The 17,624-nt window shown below is 39.6% G+C and overlaps 2 protein-coding genes across 2 annotated transcripts; one reads left to right on the forward strand and one right to left on the reverse strand.

Annotated features, from left to right (window-relative positions):
• Window positions 1–1,653: 1,653 nt before the first annotated feature.
• Window positions 1,654–8,943, forward strand: gsg1 (germ cell associated 1). Its single transcript, XM_014012946.1, has 6 exons — window positions 1,654–1,864; window positions 3,759–4,064; window positions 6,143–6,190; window positions 6,281–6,445; window positions 6,895–7,006; window positions 8,105–8,943. The coding sequence occupies exons 2-6, from the start codon at window positions 3,767–3,769 to the stop codon at window positions 8,568–8,570; spliced, it is 1,089 nt and encodes a 362-aa protein (XP_013868400.1). The 5' UTR covers window positions 1,654–1,864; window positions 3,759–3,766; the 3' UTR covers window positions 8,571–8,943.
• A 2,738-nt stretch (window positions 8,944–11,681) lies between these two features.
• On the reverse strand, window positions 11,682–16,400 carry LOC106520722 (epithelial membrane protein 1; the record flags this gene model as incomplete). Its single annotated transcript, XM_014012947.1, is given in 5 exon segments — window positions 11,682–12,912; window positions 13,000–13,140; window positions 14,415–14,523; window positions 14,850–14,937; window positions 16,315–16,400. Coding segments are annotated over 4 exon segments (483 nt in total). The 3' UTR covers window positions 11,682–12,757.
• Window positions 16,401–17,624: the final 1,224 nt, after the last annotated feature.

The following is a 17,624-nucleotide window of genomic DNA, read 5'->3' on the forward strand; positions in this document are numbered from 1 at the left end:
TTGATTGTGGAGGAATTGTGGACCACTCGTCTTTGCAGCATTGCTTCAGTTCAGTTTGAAGACATTTCTTTCTGCACAGCCCTCTTAAGGTCCCACCAGAGCTTTTCAGTCAGCTTTGACTGGATTGTGGTGTTGTTGAATTTATTTTTTAAATTCATTTTGTAGCAGTTTTGCTGTTTGTGATCATTGTTCTGTTACCATGAYCCACGTTGGTCCTGGTCCAGCTGTCAGATGAACAGACTCACATTTTACTACAATACTTTGGTCTAAAGAGGACTTAATGAGCGACATGATGACTGCAGGGTGCCAAAACATAAAACAAGCCCAAATCATCACCCCTCCACCACCTAATGATTTCAGTTCTGTTTTGTYTGCTGTGCATTGTGGGTAAACCTTTGGTGTCATGTGTCCAAAGGTTCTTGTTCCAKAAGTTTTGTGGTTTAAACCCAAGTAAAATGTGTAGAATCTGAAATGGAGCACTGCACAGTCTGACCTTGGGGGAAATCTGWTGTTAATATTGCTGTTATGGCCGATAACCGATATTACACAAATGCACAAATTATWTATATCTGCCTTTAATACCAGAATTTTAAACTGTTTTATGTTGAGAAATTATGAAGTCATTTAGTTAAGCCCTGAAAAAAATGTGCACAAAAGGCTTCAAGTTGGTTAATTTTTCAGACATTGAGCTAAAGTTTGAAGGTGTGAAGCTGAGAGTCATTGTCAGTACAYACTCCCAGGGTGACATCTCAAAACATCACACAAGATCGTGTTGAGGCTAATGTTCGGTGACTACCACACCGAATTCAATATCATAAAAAAATGACTGACTTAAACCATTTTTGTGTTTAAGGTTGATTGGATGTGGCAGCCATCTTGAATTAAGTGTAYTCCAAAGATTAATCAGTTGTAGATATGCAGATGTCATCCTAATGACTATTTCCTGAAACTTTCTGGAAGATCTGTCCAGTGATTCCAGAGATGTTTAAACAAACAGGGTTGGCTCCAAAGCTTAAAGATGTTGCACACTGTGTAGCGCWATGTGTTCTTATGAATAACAATCAGCTTCAAACATGCTAGCACAGAGACTTTAGAACTAACTATTATAGTCATTTTTGTGTTTTCAAAGGACAGTTGTGGCGGCCATCTTGAATTGGATTGACTGTAAAAGTTAATGACATTAACCATGGCATTAGAAGTATGCTTAGAATTTAAAAAGATTAATGTTATGAAGCATTTGAACACATCTCGATTTATTTTAAAAGGGATGTTTTTAAAAGTTATGAAAAAAATATATAGAATCCTCACYAGATTGACTTGAACATTTTGATAAATGGGCACCAGTGACCCACGCAACCCTGAAAAGGAAGAAGCGTGTACAGAAAATGGATGGATGGATGGATTTTGATAAATGAGCAGTTACAATAGCACAAAATATGCAACTATAGGTGGTGTTAAACAACGTAATAAATAAAAACACTGTTTTTAAACAGTGTTTTTAAACACTGCCTTTAGTCGTATAGATTATATGAAACCAATTATATTTGTGTTCATCCAGTTTTTCCTCACTGGGTCAAGGTCAAATCAGAGGTCTGAGTGGTTTTACAGGCTGAAAAACTTTGAATGAAATGGATCAAAAATGAGTCTAGGAATCAAAATGAAAACAGATGGAACAGAGCTGTCTGTTTTGGATTTGATTATAAGTCAGGATTAAAGGATAGGATGTGTGTGTTTCACTGATCCACTCACAGTTTGTGTTTCTGACTGCTGAGCCGACGGGCCCAGCAGAAGTTCATCGTGCCGACCAGGACCTCACCTCATTCCACAGTCTGATGAAGAAGAACCAAGATAAAGGCTGAAGGAGGCGAGTACTCTTCTTTATTTCTTTGTTTTATTTATTTGTCTTAGTACTTGGGTATTCCATTTTTCTCCTATAGAGCATTCATGGTGACAGTTTTTTTTCTCTTCTAATTTAAACATATAAGTTCCAGTTAGTTATTACTAGAGCTAATGTAATCTTTTAGTCTCTGATGTAAAATCACTGAGTCCTCCTCGTCAGTTATTTCTGTCATGTCTCACTAATTGTGGCGTTCTTGTTGGAAACTCACAACGTGCAGATGGACTTTCTTAGTGACACTCAAAAAGACATGGATTTGAGTCAAAATTCAGAGGTTTCCAAAGCTGGTGTCAACACCTCACTGTGGGTGGGCCGTGAAAAACTACTTAAGGGTCCTGAGACATTAACCAGAAATTACTACTGGCTGCAGCATTAGTGTCAAAGCTGCTATTATTGTGCCTGTAAATAATCATTGCATTACAATACAAACAAAACATTGTGATCCCTTTGGAYGTTTACCTAATGAGCCTCAAGTTTGTATTAATCACACGCGGGGGGGGTGACCGCGCCAGGCTGCAGCAAAACTGGGCAAAATAAGGCTTATTTCTAGCAGCAGAGCGGGTTGGAAGATGGTTATTTAATGTTATTTATTGGGGGTGTTTTTACGTCCTACAGGCGCTGACATGTTGAATAAATGTGAAACTGAGTTTTTGAAGAAAAAAAATCTGTGCTCTACATCTGCAAATTGACAGAAAATCCATACAACTTGACGTGTGATGATGGTGTAGTTTTATAAAATGTTTTATTAACATGGACTGCTTTGAGTGCTTTGAGATTGGATTTGATTTTTTATTTTATTTTTTTGTTACTATTTTATACCATTTTAATGTTTCCCTGTTTTTGTTTTGGCAGTTTATCTATTGGCAGCCATTCATATATTGAAATATTCAACAAAAGGCTAGCTATTTTTAGCCTTTAGTTAGCATCTATATATTTTACTTTTTAGCTAGCCTTTTATTTGTGTTTTTGCCAGCCTCTTGCTACTTTTAGCTACTAATACTTTGTTGCTTTTAGCATTTAGCTAGCATGCTGATGCTTTTAGCTTATGCTAGGCTACTAGCTTTTGGCTGGACCTATGTGCTTTTTGCCAGCCTTTTGCTATATTTAGTTTCTAGCCTCTTGCCACCTTTAGAAAATATTTTGTTTCTTTGACTTTTAGATTGAATTTAGCTCATTTTTAGCTACTTTTGTACTTGTCTTGAGAAGGGGTTATCTGCCGAAAGAAAGTGGGCGTGTCACAAGAGTGGGCGTGTCAAAAGCATAAACACTGTGGCCTACGAGGCCTACATGACGGTATCCTTAGACCCTGCTTGACCTCTTTACAGCCTGACCCTGACCCCAACACTAAGGTTAACCAGGAGAAATGTGACCCAAGTAGGGTTCTCCAGAAAAAGTGGTGCCGGACAGTAACACCCCTTTTGTTCTTGTCCAATGAGGTGGTGCTGTACGGTAACGCCCCCCTTTTTGCTTGTCCAGTCAGGTGTGTCCCTTTAACAAAGTCCGTCAAATCAGGTGTGTCGCTTTAGAATCACCTTTCCTTGTGACACGCCCACTCGTCTGCACTCGTCCGCAGAGACTCCTACTTGCTTGTCTTTGTCTTTCAGCTTGTGTTTTGCTTCTTTGAGCTTAAACTCAGTTTCAACTTCTTCATCAAGTTTCAGTGAAGTCATTCAGTGTTTATTTCTGTCAAAATGAAGTTTCTCTGATTAGACATGTTTTTACACTTTGACATACCATGGATGATGTCACAAGTTCCTGCTGTTATTTTACAGATCAGAAGCTGAAATTTTTGGTAACAGCTGCTTTAACTCAGACTTTTTGTAACATCTTCTCTGCATCTCCCTCCTTAYTGTCCCACCAGCCCATCACATGATGGCCTTCTTTCAGAGGATGCGCTCTCCTTCACTCTCCTTCTTCCAGACGGTCATGTCTCTCCTCCTGAACACGGTGGCCCTGATGTCCTCCTTCTGGTGCGTGGGCAAACAGAAGGTGCCCAAGCCGCTCTGCACGGCCACCAAGCACACCCACTGTATTCCCGTCCCCGGCGTGTCCAACACCTCCAATATCCAGTTCTTCTGGGAGACCGGGGACGACCGCTTCGTCTTCCCCACCTTTCACACGGGTCTGTTCGTCATTTGTGAGGAGAACATCTACGCTGACACATGGGGTGAGGAAGAGGAGCTGAACAAGCAGTAAATGGTCAAACCCAGACAGGTGCATGTCCACTGCAGCATAGACCCAGACTCTGGTAATAGTTCACCCCTGTTGTGTTTCCACTGTGAGCTAAACTGTAGAACTAGTTGCTCCGTTTGTCACAAAAACATGTCATTAATAACCCTGAGTGGGATTATATGTAGGCTGTATGAATGAATAAATGACCCAGCACTGGATTTRTATTTAAAAAAGGATTAAAGTAGTGATTATTTAAAAATCAGATTTAATTTTTCATCATCATACTTTCTGATTAAGCTTTGAGTAGCAAAACACTGTGTTAAAACTGTGCCACAAGTAGCTCCATGGAATCTGCTGCAGGAAGGTGATGGATGAACCGGGGTCTCATCTGCCCTCACAGATCTCTGTGTGTGTGTGAGGCCATGCACGCTCAGCTCAAAGAGGATTAGTACCAGTGTGAGTTCAACTCGCGGAGATTTAGACCTCAACATCAGGACTCAATTATGGATTAAAAGCCAGAGAGAGAGAAAGGTTAACAGGATTCATCAACAGGGGCTCGGTTAGCATCGTCTCATTTGCAGCTGATTGGAGATGAACCCAGCGTCGTGGAACATGGGAGATGAATCAAAAAATGTTGTTTGGTCAGTGAAGCAGCTGTGGTGCTGCTTGGCCAAAKAAGTTTTGTTTCCATCAAGATTGTTATGCTATTCTTTCAGCAGCTTTGAAAAAAAAAAACAGTAAAAAGAACCCCTATTAAAACAGTTTAATTAAGAGTCAGGTGCCTCAGCAAGGGAGGGCCAAGGGGGGCAATGACCTGTAATTTTGCTGGCCCCTCTTTGAACAAACAGTCTTATCCTTTTAAGTCTTTAGCTTTTGTTTGTTGTGGACCTTTAATTTCTTCTAAATCTTTGGGATCAGCACAATCTAATAAATATTTAAAAAACACACTTTTTGAACAGTTATGAGTAAAAAAACTTTTTTAATATGGAAAAATGTAAAGGTAGTGTAAGGAAATTGTCATCAATAAACAGAAGTCTGAATAAAAATTGAAGAAAACCGGTTAATTCTCTTCTATAAGACTTTATTCTCATATCTGTCTCCATTCAGCCCAGCAGCACACAGCCGTCAGGCATCAGAGTGAGGCCTTGGCCTCATCAGGACAGCAAAACTTACCAGAGCCCAGGATTCCCCAGACCGATCTAAAGGAGAGACTGCAAACTCAGTAACTAACAAACTCCATAAATAATGATGAATCAACTTYTTAMCATGTGTCTGACTTCCTGGTCTGGTACCTTTTATGTCTGATGTTAGAACCAGTTTTGGATTATGCAGACAGTAAGGCCTCATACGATAAGACATCTCTCATTCTCTATTGAAACCATGTGGCTGCAATGATCAGAAAGTGTAAAACACAAGACTGGATCTAACATTCAGTTCATCAGTCACAACATTTCCTTCACCAGGCTCCCGTAATATGAACAGATCCAAGTTGACCAAAGTAAAATGTTTTGATGCAAAAGGTCAGCGTCCACTTGTCASCCGGTGAATTTTAATTTTCTTGTGCGGGTTGTAAGTCTTTCAGTGAATTTAGATTTGCACAACGAGGATTGGAACTGTCATGTAAACAGTTTGGTAATCAAGCCACAAAGAAGCTTAACTGAGTACGGAGGCAGGTTGAAACTGCTTTTCTGCCCCCACCTCTCTCTCTCTCTTTTTCTGTTTTCTGTGCATTTGTTTAATTTTGTCTTTTTTTAAAAAAACAAAATGTGTATTTTTATGTAATAAGAAATGAAATCTCCCTAATCAGCAGCAAAAAGCATTTCATTTTGTGGTGCAGCTGGTATTTTGTTCTCTACACCCATCTTACCAGATTTATACCAAATAAATCCTATAATCTTCTGCCAGGTTTCGTTGCATGGAGAAAGCCCCTTATGCAAACTGTTCCTGGTCTGGGTACACAGTAATTAGATTGTGGTGTCGTGATAGACTGAACTCCTTCAATCATTGATCTAATTCTTTAATTTTTATGCCACCTGCTCAAACATTTTTATGATACTTAGATTTTTTCTTYAGAGGAGAAGTGTCGAGGCTTTTATACACTGACTCCTGGAGATGAAAAAGGTAAAGTCCCTTTCACTATAGTGTTTATTTCACTCCATGTTTATTGGTTGTGTGAACTCATCAGGTGTATTTTTCCATCTTCCATTACAGCGATGATGTGGTTGTCATTGTCGATGGAGCTTGTGTACATCGGCCTGCTGCTGATCAGCTGCACTCTGCTCTCTGTGCAGCTCTGCATCAGAGCCTGGTTCCCCTCCACGCTGCGCTGGGGTCAGATGCTCAACGCTTTTGCGGCCATCTTTACAGTCCTGGGAGGTATAACTGTTCTTAGCTCATGATGATATGCTCGGTGGCAAAAAAGTATACAGGACGAGTCAACAGTTGCAGGATGCCCTTTTAGTTTTGAAAGAAAAGGGAAAACGACRTGTCTGAATACCCCAGTGAGTGAGGGGGCCTACCTTTTAGGCCATGTCCAGAACATGGCTGCYATCTTGACAGCAGACATATTGGATCAAGGACTAGTTTTTCCAAAGATGGACGCCATCATTCATTACTTAAATCTTTATGACGAACAGTGGGTGCACTCATGTACCCACTGGTTCCAACATGAAGYCAGTGTGACATCTGAAACCAAATCGCATCATGTTTGTGGACTAAATACATCCAAACTGGAACCATTCCATTTTTTGTTTTGTTTTGTTTGTTTTTTTTTTGGTCAGTGAGAGGATTTTAAAATAGTAATTGACCCGTTCCCTCCATGACAGGACTGCTTGGAATGGTGGGTCACATGATGTTCATGCAGGTGTTTCAGACCACTGCCTCAATGGGACCAGAAGACTTTAAACCTCACAGCTATGGCTACTCCTGGGCTTTCTAGTGAGTTCACACAAACACACAAAGCTCAGAAATTACACCATGKAACAAGAATTCACACATTAAGAGAATCTAAGTTGACAGATAGGGTCTGTTGTGTTCTTTAGAGGCAAATATTAATGATCCTTTATATTTTATCTGAGTTTTTACCTACCAGGAGGTTTTTCATAAAGATTGATTGAGAGTTGGGGCAGAAGGAAAGGACAGATTTGTTAACCGTGAAACTGCATTTGTGAACTACTCTTTTATTTTGGAAGAGTGAACCCTGCTGAAATCAGGTCTGATTTATAGTTTATATCATCTGCTGCAGTCTGAAAGAGTTAGAAAGACAAAACATGAGTCATTTTAATTCTTTGCTCTTCTTGACAGTTTTACATATTTTTCACGTTATTTTATTAAGACATCAATGTACCTTCAGTGTAATTGTTATATATTTATTTACACAAAAAAACTGAATTAATATCCCTTAAAATACAGAAAATTTAAAAGATCTTTGAATTGCTTAAGAGAATTCAAAGTGTCATTTTGGTGGTTTTTAATGCACAGAGAGGTTTAGATAAATGTTAATTAATACAATCTGTGTGGGGGTAGATAAATTAAATGCAACAACTGATCCTGATCCCAATCTTTATAAATCAATGAATCCAAACTTGTGACTCATCAGGCAGATTTATTTATTTTTGGCTCATAAAATCTGTTCCCATGCCAAGATCTTTTTTATGTTAAATTGTGGCAGTTCTTTTTCTCAACTCATCTTAAAACTTTGGGACTGGGGCAACAAATAGCTGTAAAAGTTAGAGGTACAAATAAGAAACTGCTGAAGGAACATTTTTAAACTAATTAGATTAATCAGTAACAGGCAGAGGGTCGAGTGTAACGACTGCATGTTAGAGAAACTGCATTTTAAAAGTAAAGTTGGATTGAGTTTCACCAGTTTGCGAAAAAAACAGTGTCTAGAAATAGTGGAACAGTTTTAAAATAATGTTCCTAAGTGGAACAGAATTTGAATATCAAATGTTCCATCCAGTCTATGTTTGCATGTATAAAAGTTGTCAACAGAAACACGTAAACACGTTTGTTGTTCCTCTTGTCTTCCATCAGCGTGGCCTGGCTTGCCTTCACTATCTGCATGGCAGCGGGTGTCTCCACCCTCAACAACTACACCAAAAAGGTCCTGATGGTGGGTCCCAGGCGCACTTCCGACCTCAACCCCTGCAGCTTTAACTTTGTGGGGCTCCTACCACCGGCTCCCTACTACACACCTCCAAACCCGGCCATCAGCCTGTCCGCTCCGCTGTCCGCCCCAATCATCTCCCACCTGTCGCCGTACTACGAGCCCCCATCAGCTGCCTCACCACCCACCTCCTCGCCGAGGCTCACACACTCTCAGTCTCTTCCTCTCACACTCTCTGACACCTTCCCTCTTCCCCCGTCCCACCCTGCACCTTCATCCCCATACCACCGCCTGTCCCTGCCCTCTCCATCACCCTCGCCTGTACCATCCCGTTATGACACAACAGGACACAAGGATTGTTTTGATCGGGAAGAGGACTACAGCCCGCTCTGAACTGGATTTACATCCTCCAAACTCTTTCAGGTCGGATCGGCTGTGACCAGGCAAGTCCAGGGCATTCAACTGGTTCTCCTTTGACCAGTGGAGCATGTTTAGCAGTGTTTAGGATTGTTGCCCTGTTGGAAGGTGAACCTCAGTCCCGGTCTCAAATCTCTGGAATTCTCAGTTTTTCCTCAAGAATGTTTTCCACATTTTGCTCAAACCATCTTTCCTTCAACTCTGAACAGTTTCCCAGACCCTTCCGATGGAAAACCTTACCCCAGATCAACATAGCCACGACTGTGCTTCCTGGTAGAGACGGTGTTTAGTGTTGAGTTTTGTACCAGATATGATGTCCTTGATGGCATTAAAGTTTGGTCTTCTCTGACCACATCTTCTACGTTTGGGAAAGAAACTCCAAACCGTCCAGCTTTTMTCTTCTTCGATGAATCACTTCTCTGTACAGCTTATAGTGGTTCTATTTCCTCACCTTCATCAAGGTCTTCATCAGCTCCTCTCATTAAAATCCTCACCCGGTCCATGATTTTCTGTGGACGACACTCTTTTGGCAGGTTTGCCGTGGTGGCATCATCTTTTGGTTTTCTAATAGATTTAATGGTGCTTCATGATTCTGGAATATTATTTTATGCTCTGGTCCTCATCTGTACCATTCTACAACTTTGAAAAGTTCCTTCAAGCGCTCTTGCTTGGTGGTAACCCTTTAAGGTGGCGTCTTATTGGGCTCCAGCTGTTGGGAACTAGTTGGCTTCAAAACTGGGAGAAAAATATGTGAATTTTCCTTTGCAGCCTCACAGAGTTCTGAGTGTTTGCAAGTGAGTTGTGTGAACATGTTTTGAGTGGCCAGTTTTTAAACATTAGCTTATTTTTATGTGTATGGCTTGTAAAACTTCACTCGCATCATTCCCACCTCAGTTCACTATTTTTTACCCACAGCATTGTTTATGATTTGATCTGCTGTGGTCCACTTTTCTGAAGAAGTTAGGCAGATTTGGACCCATTTTAAAATAATTATTTATCATGGGTGGTTTTTAGGCTGGGACATTTACCTTGGATGTTTTTTTTTTGTTTGTTTGTTTGTTTTTTGTCAAAGAACATCTAGTGTGCTTGAGATGGATTGGAGATTTTCATATTGACTGTGACCATTTGAATAGAAAAGTTGTTGTGCGAATGAACGTGTTTCACACTCGTGATAGAACTGTGTGCCTCTAGGTGAGAAGCATCCTGAAAATTGCGAAACCTTCTGGAGACTCCCTCATGAATGCTGCAGTTCAGTGAGATCCCACCTTTAGTACCTGGAAGAGTTGATTCTGGCTGCTGTAACAACAGTTGCCTATTTATACTGAGATTTGTTGTGACAGATTGTACACGTGGATTTAATTTAACTAATTATGTGGCTTCTGAAGATAATGAAATTCAACGCAAAGGGGGTGAATTTATGCATTTACAAATTTTAAGATTAATAGAATTATTTAAGAGATCTTTTTTGTAGAATTACAGTCAAACTAAATTCTGTGTTTTCCAAAGTTGGGGTCGAGACCCCACTGTGGGTCTTGAAACATCAAGGTGGGGTCTTGAAAAGATTTTTAGAATTAATTGCATTTTAAAATGACTAACATTTTTTCGACTTTGTTGTCACTAAAGAGTGAGGTTATATTTAAAAATGGATGTGAGTAATGATTGTCACTACACCCTTGTTTATTTGATTGTTCCAATGTTGGGGCATGCTTGGACACTGCTAGCTAGCATGATGGACTGGTTTTCCACATTTTTAAWCCCATGGAGGTAGTGTTGTAGTCAAGACCACCTAACCTGAGACCAAATCAAGACCAAGACCACAGTGTCTCGAGACCGAGACAAGACCAAGACTTTTAGGGTTTGGACCAAGTCGAGACCAAGACCGAGAGAGGGCGAGACCGAGACAAGACCAAGACCAGAAAAAAAAGTTTCCTAAAAGATGGAGTATTCTGTACACATATACAGTGAGGGAAAAAAGTATTTTGTTGTATTTTGTATAGTTGAGGTCTAACTATGACGTCAATCACAGGCCTCTCTCATCTTATTACGTGGGAGAACTTGAACAATTGGCGCAGACTAAATACTTTTTTYCCCCCACTTTGGCTAACTTAATATGTAGAGCTAATATTGACAAAATCTTTGTGTGAGGGCAGAGGAAAGAATTTTGCTACAGAGGCAGATCGTTAATGTTCGTGACGATAAAAGTTTGACGTTGTCCCCATCATYTCTGAAACTGAAGCACTGCYRAATKWACAAGTTGCTGTACACTTTCTCCTGGTTGTTGATGTTTTACAATGATATTATTTCTGAATAAAGCAGCCAAATTTTATACTTAAAAATTTGACGACATCATTTACCGTTCCCAGAGAACCATGGTTCACTTTCTGGGAGTGCTGCATGCAAGTGACGGCGGGTGCAGATGGGTGACAGCTGGTAACAAAAATACATAAATAGCAATGAGTCAGGTTTGGATTTGAATCAGTAGCTACATTTTAAATCCAATGAAAGCAAGAATGTTAACTAATACGTAAATTGGACAATAATCTGGCTGTTTAGTGATATTTCCACAGTTGTGGTCTTGACTGGTCTTGAAATACAATTCCGAGTCCACAATGTCCGAGACCGAGACAAGACCGAGTACAAGTGCTGTCGAGTCCGAGACAAGACCAAGACCATCAAAAAGTGGTCTTGAGACCGGTCTTAAGACCAAGACCGGTTTCAAGTACTATAACAATACATAGAGGCTTTTTTTTTTTTCATTTTATTGATAGCAATGTTGTTTACTATCACTGTAAAAAATACACTTAAAATGATATTATAAAGGTGGTTTGTTTTATTTGAAAGAGGTTTTATTGCAACCTGTAATTTATTTCAATTTACGTTTATCACTTTAACTGTCCAAAAATGGTTGAGTTGTGACATAAAATGCAATGGAGGATGGGGTCTCATAAACTTATGGGGGTGTCTTACCGTCATAGTTTGGGAACCACTGCTTTAAGGAAACAAAACTAAACAGTATTAAAATGACTGAATACTTTTACAAATCACGTGTAAATCATCAGAAACAAAATAAAATAAACAAACTCAGTCTTTAATGAAAATGAAGTTTTAATATTGTAAATATCTGTCATTTAGAACACATAATAGCAAAAATAAAACCTCATGGGAAAATAAATCATATTTACAGGTGATGTTTTAAAGATTCAAAGCAGTTGCCTTTCTAATCGAAACGTTAGTGTGTGAACGACTGACTGGATGTGATGTTACCAGAATCAGGTTTTATTAGGTTGATTGAAGTGGAGTTTAGAAAAAATAAACATGTGTGTGATCTAACTTTTGTTTAGTGACTTCTTCTTCAAAATGATCCTTTTGAACAAACTAATTTATATTTTTACGCCTTTGCTAGAAACTTATGTTCATTAAGACTTTTAACTATACAAAGTAAGGCAACAGCTGTTTGGAAGGTATGGAGAAAAAAATGATAAACTATTAATAAAATAATGCATAAACAGCATCTAAAATGACAACACACCCTTTTTATCTACTGTAACATTGTCCATATCTGACTGTACACACAGCATATTTTACTGCTGTGTCTTTGGTACAATCTAGGAATTTTGGTAACACTTTACAAGAATAGTACCAATCCTGAGTAATCTTGTAGAAATACTAGAATGTCTTCTCAAACAGATCTTTGAATACTTTATAAAAACAGAAATCTCATCTTTTATGTAACTAAACTGCAGTAAACTTTCATCACATCAAGAAGAAGCRTTTTATTTACGATCTGCTGGGTCAACAGATTCTATAAATAAAACCTGGTTGTTAGTGTACTTTATTTTAAAATCAATTTTAGCTTAGAGATTTAGATTTGTGTTACCATTGTGTCCTCTCACTAGAACTCTTTYTGGTCACTTAACAACAAAAATATTCTTACAAGTTAGATGCCCTGAAGTGATCCAGCCCGACTCTGGGCTGATATAAAACTCAATTACAGCTGTGATTAACTGAGTTTGCGTCTYGCTTCAAAAACCTACAATATTTGAACTTTACATCTAAAGCAGACTCAGTTAATCAAACACTGGTTGGATCTGAGGCTGTAACTCCAGCAAAAACCTAAAAACACACAAAGACAAAGTCATCTGGGCCAGCTGGTTCAAATGTCCTTATTTCTTGCGTAGCACGACGTAAATGATGGCGGAGAAGAAGGTGAGACCGAAGGCGATCCATGCCAGGATGTAGCTGTGGCCGTAGTTACCTGTGCGCTCGTCGATATGGAAGCGGTCTGTGTAGATGGAGGCTGCGATCATGATGAACAGGCCTGGTGATGAGGAAACAAAATCAGCTGGGGTGAAGCAAMTCACCGGGAGACACACAGAGACAAAAACCTTTTCAACTCGACGCTTACATGCGAGGAACTGAAGAACTCCRGAGATGATRAACTTCTGTCCCTTGGGGAGGGTGAAGAGCTGAGCGATGAAGACGAGGAGTGAGATGCAGCAGAATATACATGCCAGCACAGAGGTGGCCTGCACTGCCTGGAGGTAATCTGCAGGGGGAGCCAGAGAGCAATGTTACTGCCATTGTATGACACAATCATTTACAGATTTGTTCTTGGGATTTAGAAGCACAAATAGCAGTTAGCTGTAGCACTCCCAGTGCAGTATGCAGCACATCCTRTATCTTGTAATTTTCCTGACAGAACAAAAATAAAATGCTGAAGGTATAATAATACTCTTTTTTTGCAAAGTCTCTGAGATTAACATTATTTTAAAGTTTTTTTTGTCTTTGTTCCACTCAAAACTAGTATTTATTTTATTATTATTGTCCAAATTAAACTTTTTTTCTAAATTAAGTTGTTCAAAGAGTCATCTACATTATTATGAGACATTATTTGTTTGTGACCTTTCCACAGAGCCGCTTTTTAAAAGATTTAGATTAAACTGAAATGCTGGATGGCAGGAGTTTGAACTTTTATGTTTTAAAATAGGTGTTAAATCTTTAAAAACAAGCAGGTTTGAACCATTTTTGATGACTTTTATACATTTTCTTATAAAAAATTTTTTCCCATACTAAACATKAAAATACTTTAGGAAAAAACTGTTTCTCTTTGTCCATATTAGGATGCATTCTGAACAGTTAATGCCAACCAGCAATCATAAAAACCCTGATGAGGCATAGGCAGTAAAGRCAAATGCTAAGGGTCCATCTAGGGGTGCCACAAATGTGAGATGAAAAAAAACATTTTAAAACTTTTGTTTTTAGCATGAACAGATGTTCCTCGTTGCTGCTGCAGATGTTTGCAGGTACGCAAGTCTGGTGTTCTGTCAAATGRATTATATTGTTAATTATTTTAAATTAAAATAATTAAAATATTAGTTTTTATTTTCAGAAACAAGGTTGCCTAATTAAAAAAAATTTAATTAGGCAACCTAGTTTCTGAAAATAAAAACTAATGTCAGACAAAACCTTATAATTTGGGATGTGAATGGATGTAAATTGGCTGCAAGCTTTAAAAGATTGCACAAGAGGCACCGCCTGAAATCTTGCCCAGGGCCGGCCCCGCAAATAGCTTTGGGTCTGGAGCGCTAAAATCTTAATACACGCTACATCAACGCTTCCTTATTGTCTTTGATTTTGATCATTTCATAATTAAAGCATCTATAACAAGAAGCTGTGCTCCTAATGARTAGAAGTTCAAGCAGTTTGTTACGTTTGCTGGACACAAGCGGAGCACTGATTTTTTTTTAAACTAAGAGACCAATATAACATTTAAACAATGAATACACAGCTTTAAACTGTGGTGTGTGAAATGCTTCTTACCTGTTGGGTAATGTGAGCCTGTTGGGAGATCGGTGAGGTTCCACACTCCGTTTGTGTTCACCCAGCGAGCCCAAATATCAGTGGATGTGGTATCTGTTACCCACCAGGCCTGAAGGAAAAACCCAGACAAACAAAACGTTACAGCTCCTGTAGCTGCTGCCTTATCCTCAGGTATGCCACACTCTGTACGACACAGAAGGGAATCTGAGATATTTGCATGTGCAGAATGTAGAGATGAGTGTTGACACTAGGGTCGTTTCTGTCAACCAGAAATGTCAACTATGTGGCCCGGACAGAAACGGCGGACCGGTAACCTCCGAGAAGCGTTTGAGCAGCGAAACTCCCCGTCATGTTGCTGGAGGCACGGATCACTCCCGAACGAGACTAAATGCTGCGCTGCACAAAACCTTAAGCGTAAGAAACAATCTGACTTACATTGTCAATAGTGGCCACCAGGAGGAGGATGATGGCTGCGATGTGAAGGACGAAGATCCCACCGAGGACGACCAACATGATGACGATGCTGGAAAGAGAATCAGAGAAAACCTTTACTCGAATGATGGATAAAATTCACGAGCGACTAAAAACAAACAAGCAGCTGAAAGAAAAGATGTCATTCTTGTCAACACTCCTTAAATAGACCTTTGGACTCATTTAACGCACCAACCCAGGGCGTGGCCTCTACACTTCTAATTACTGTGAGTAACGGCCRACACGCTCCGATGAAAAAGTCTCCAAATAGAGTTTGGGATCGTGTTTATATGTAGAAGGGGAGGCATGTGCAGAGGTGCTGATTGTTGAGAGGAAAGTTTGGGTTTTGTGCAAACAATTTACCGTTGATGGGGAGGGGAAGAGCAAGAAGTAAAGTGGAGACGTTGATGGACGGTGGATGAGTATGGGCTTGTCTTGTGCTTAAAGGAAAGCTGCCACTCCCTAAAATAACTGTAGGAAACACTATTCTCCCACCAAGCTGAGCCTCTCTGACTTATGGACTCGGCTCCTTTACAAAGCTGTGTGGATTTAAACAAAAATATAGATCAAATCAGTAAGTCAGCTGTTTTTGTTTTTGTCCAGTTGTGAAGCCATACTGGGAGAGGTCAGGTCTGGAATGTGCTGGTTCTTTCCTCGGCATAGGAGTGGTCAAGGGCTGGGTCCTTTCACGCACACACGCACGCACACACACACACACACATATTTTGGCATGATCCATGTCAGTCAAACTTTACTGCTCTCATGCAGACACGGGGCACTGAGCTGGTGTGCATGTGATCAGGCCCGCCGCAGCATTTCCTCAACTTTTACATCTGAACGGAAAGATTTAGTCTGCGAATGTTTGTCATGAGTCATTTCAGCCTGGAGCACYAAACTAAACAATATAACAACATTACAAATGATTTATTCAACTAACTTTAACAACTTTTAATGTAAGAAAATATAAAACTGATTATGTTCATTCAAAACATATTAATTGGATTATTATTATTTTTTAATTTTTTTTTTTTACAAAAAACCTTCCAGAAAATGCAGGTTTGCCAACTTTCCCTGCAGGGATATACAGATTTGGCCTTGTTGCAGAGTTTCCATGCAAAAAAAAAAAAAAAAAAAAGTTTTGTCTGATGGAAATTCCACAAAATGGAAAATAATGGAGTCATGCAGGAGAACCTCATGAATGAAAATGTTTTTTATATCTGTCTAAAACAAACTTTAAAACCCATCTGTTGAAAACTGAAGCTGATGTCAAAGCTCAGAGATCAACGTGTGACTTTAATTTGATCTATATCAATAACTTCTCTGAAAAAAAAAAGAAAATAAAACAGTAAATGCAGTTTAAACATCCCTGAAGCAGCTTTAAAGTCAAAAAGAACCAAACAGAGAAGCAAAAGAACAGACTGTGACTTACTCTTAGACGGCTGTGAAGTTTCTTCAAGTCTAATTCCTTCCCGCTCTCAAGGAACACTAATTTCAGGCTCTGAGTCTAAAAACACAAAAAAAATACCCCTCCGCCCACTTTGGCCCCGCCCACTTTCTCAGTCCACACCTCAGACAAGCCTCCCACCACCTCCTCCTGCTGCGTCCCACCCTGTTTCACACACAGGCCGGCAGACTTTTCCTTTGTGTGTGAGGCCTCACGTCGTCGTCAACATGCCGAAGATGTTAATTTGCTGTGAGGACAGCTGATGACTCACTGAGGGGGACTCCTAAACACTGAATTGTACACGCGCTGCCGTGGCAACAGACAGCAGCCGACCCAATCATAATCGTGGCGTTGCTACGAGTGACACATCTATTGTAACAACATTTGGGCACACAATCACTCACACATCCCGTCATCTGTGGAGTGTTTTTGTTCAGATCCTCAGGCTTATTCCCGCTYTTCTTCTTCTTCATTTCTTTTATAAAGATGTTTTGAGATTAAGGAATGTTAAATGGGACAAAAAAAGGTGGCAGCAAAATAAGGAGGAAGAACAAGGAAGTTAACAGAAAATAAAGGGCAGGTTTGTTGGAGATGTTTCACATTGCTGTGGGGAGTCATTCATCATTACTCATCATTACGGTTTGATTTGTTGATACAGATGATTTGGTTCAGAGGCATCAAATGAGCTGAAAGCAGCTTCTTTCTGAAGCAAACTTATCTTTATCTGCAAACATCACAATAAAAGTCAACACATACCAACATAGGTTAGAGGGAGAATTCCTGTGGTGAAGTCACGAGTGCAGAAAGCAGATGGCAGAACATGTAGAATAAAACAYTTCTGTTTAGARYATACGACACACATGTTTGGTCTWTTYTATCAGATMATTTTTAGTTGAACATTCCCTTATCTTCTGCTGAGATCCCCTCAACTCTCTTACACAATATATAAATTATATTAGAGTGGGTGTGTTTACTTGTTTTGACTACAGAGGGAGGACCATTTGCGCCATAGTTACTATYAAAGTGAGGTCTTTGATGTATAGTGAGGCCCTCTTCAATGTCCTCACTTTGTTTACAGCTCTGCTGTGCTTTACTAGTCAGGTTTAGAGGTGTGGTGTGGATTAAGTTTTGGTTCAGGTTAGGGTTAACTACAGACCAGTAATGGTTAGTTTTAGGGAAAATGTCTGGGTTAGGCATAAATACTGTAATAAAAATGAATGGAAGTCAATAGAATGTCCTCAGTTTGATGCAAATACAAGGATGTGTGCGTGTGTGTGTGTGTGTGTGTGTGTGTG

Source organism: Austrofundulus limnaeus, unplaced genomic scaffold, assembly GCF_001266775.1.
Source record: "Austrofundulus limnaeus strain Quisiro unplaced genomic scaffold, Austrofundulus_limnaeus-1.0 Scaffold96, whole genome shotgun sequence".
NCBI classification, from domain to species: Eukaryota; Metazoa; Chordata; class Actinopteri; order Cyprinodontiformes; family Rivulidae; genus Austrofundulus; species Austrofundulus limnaeus.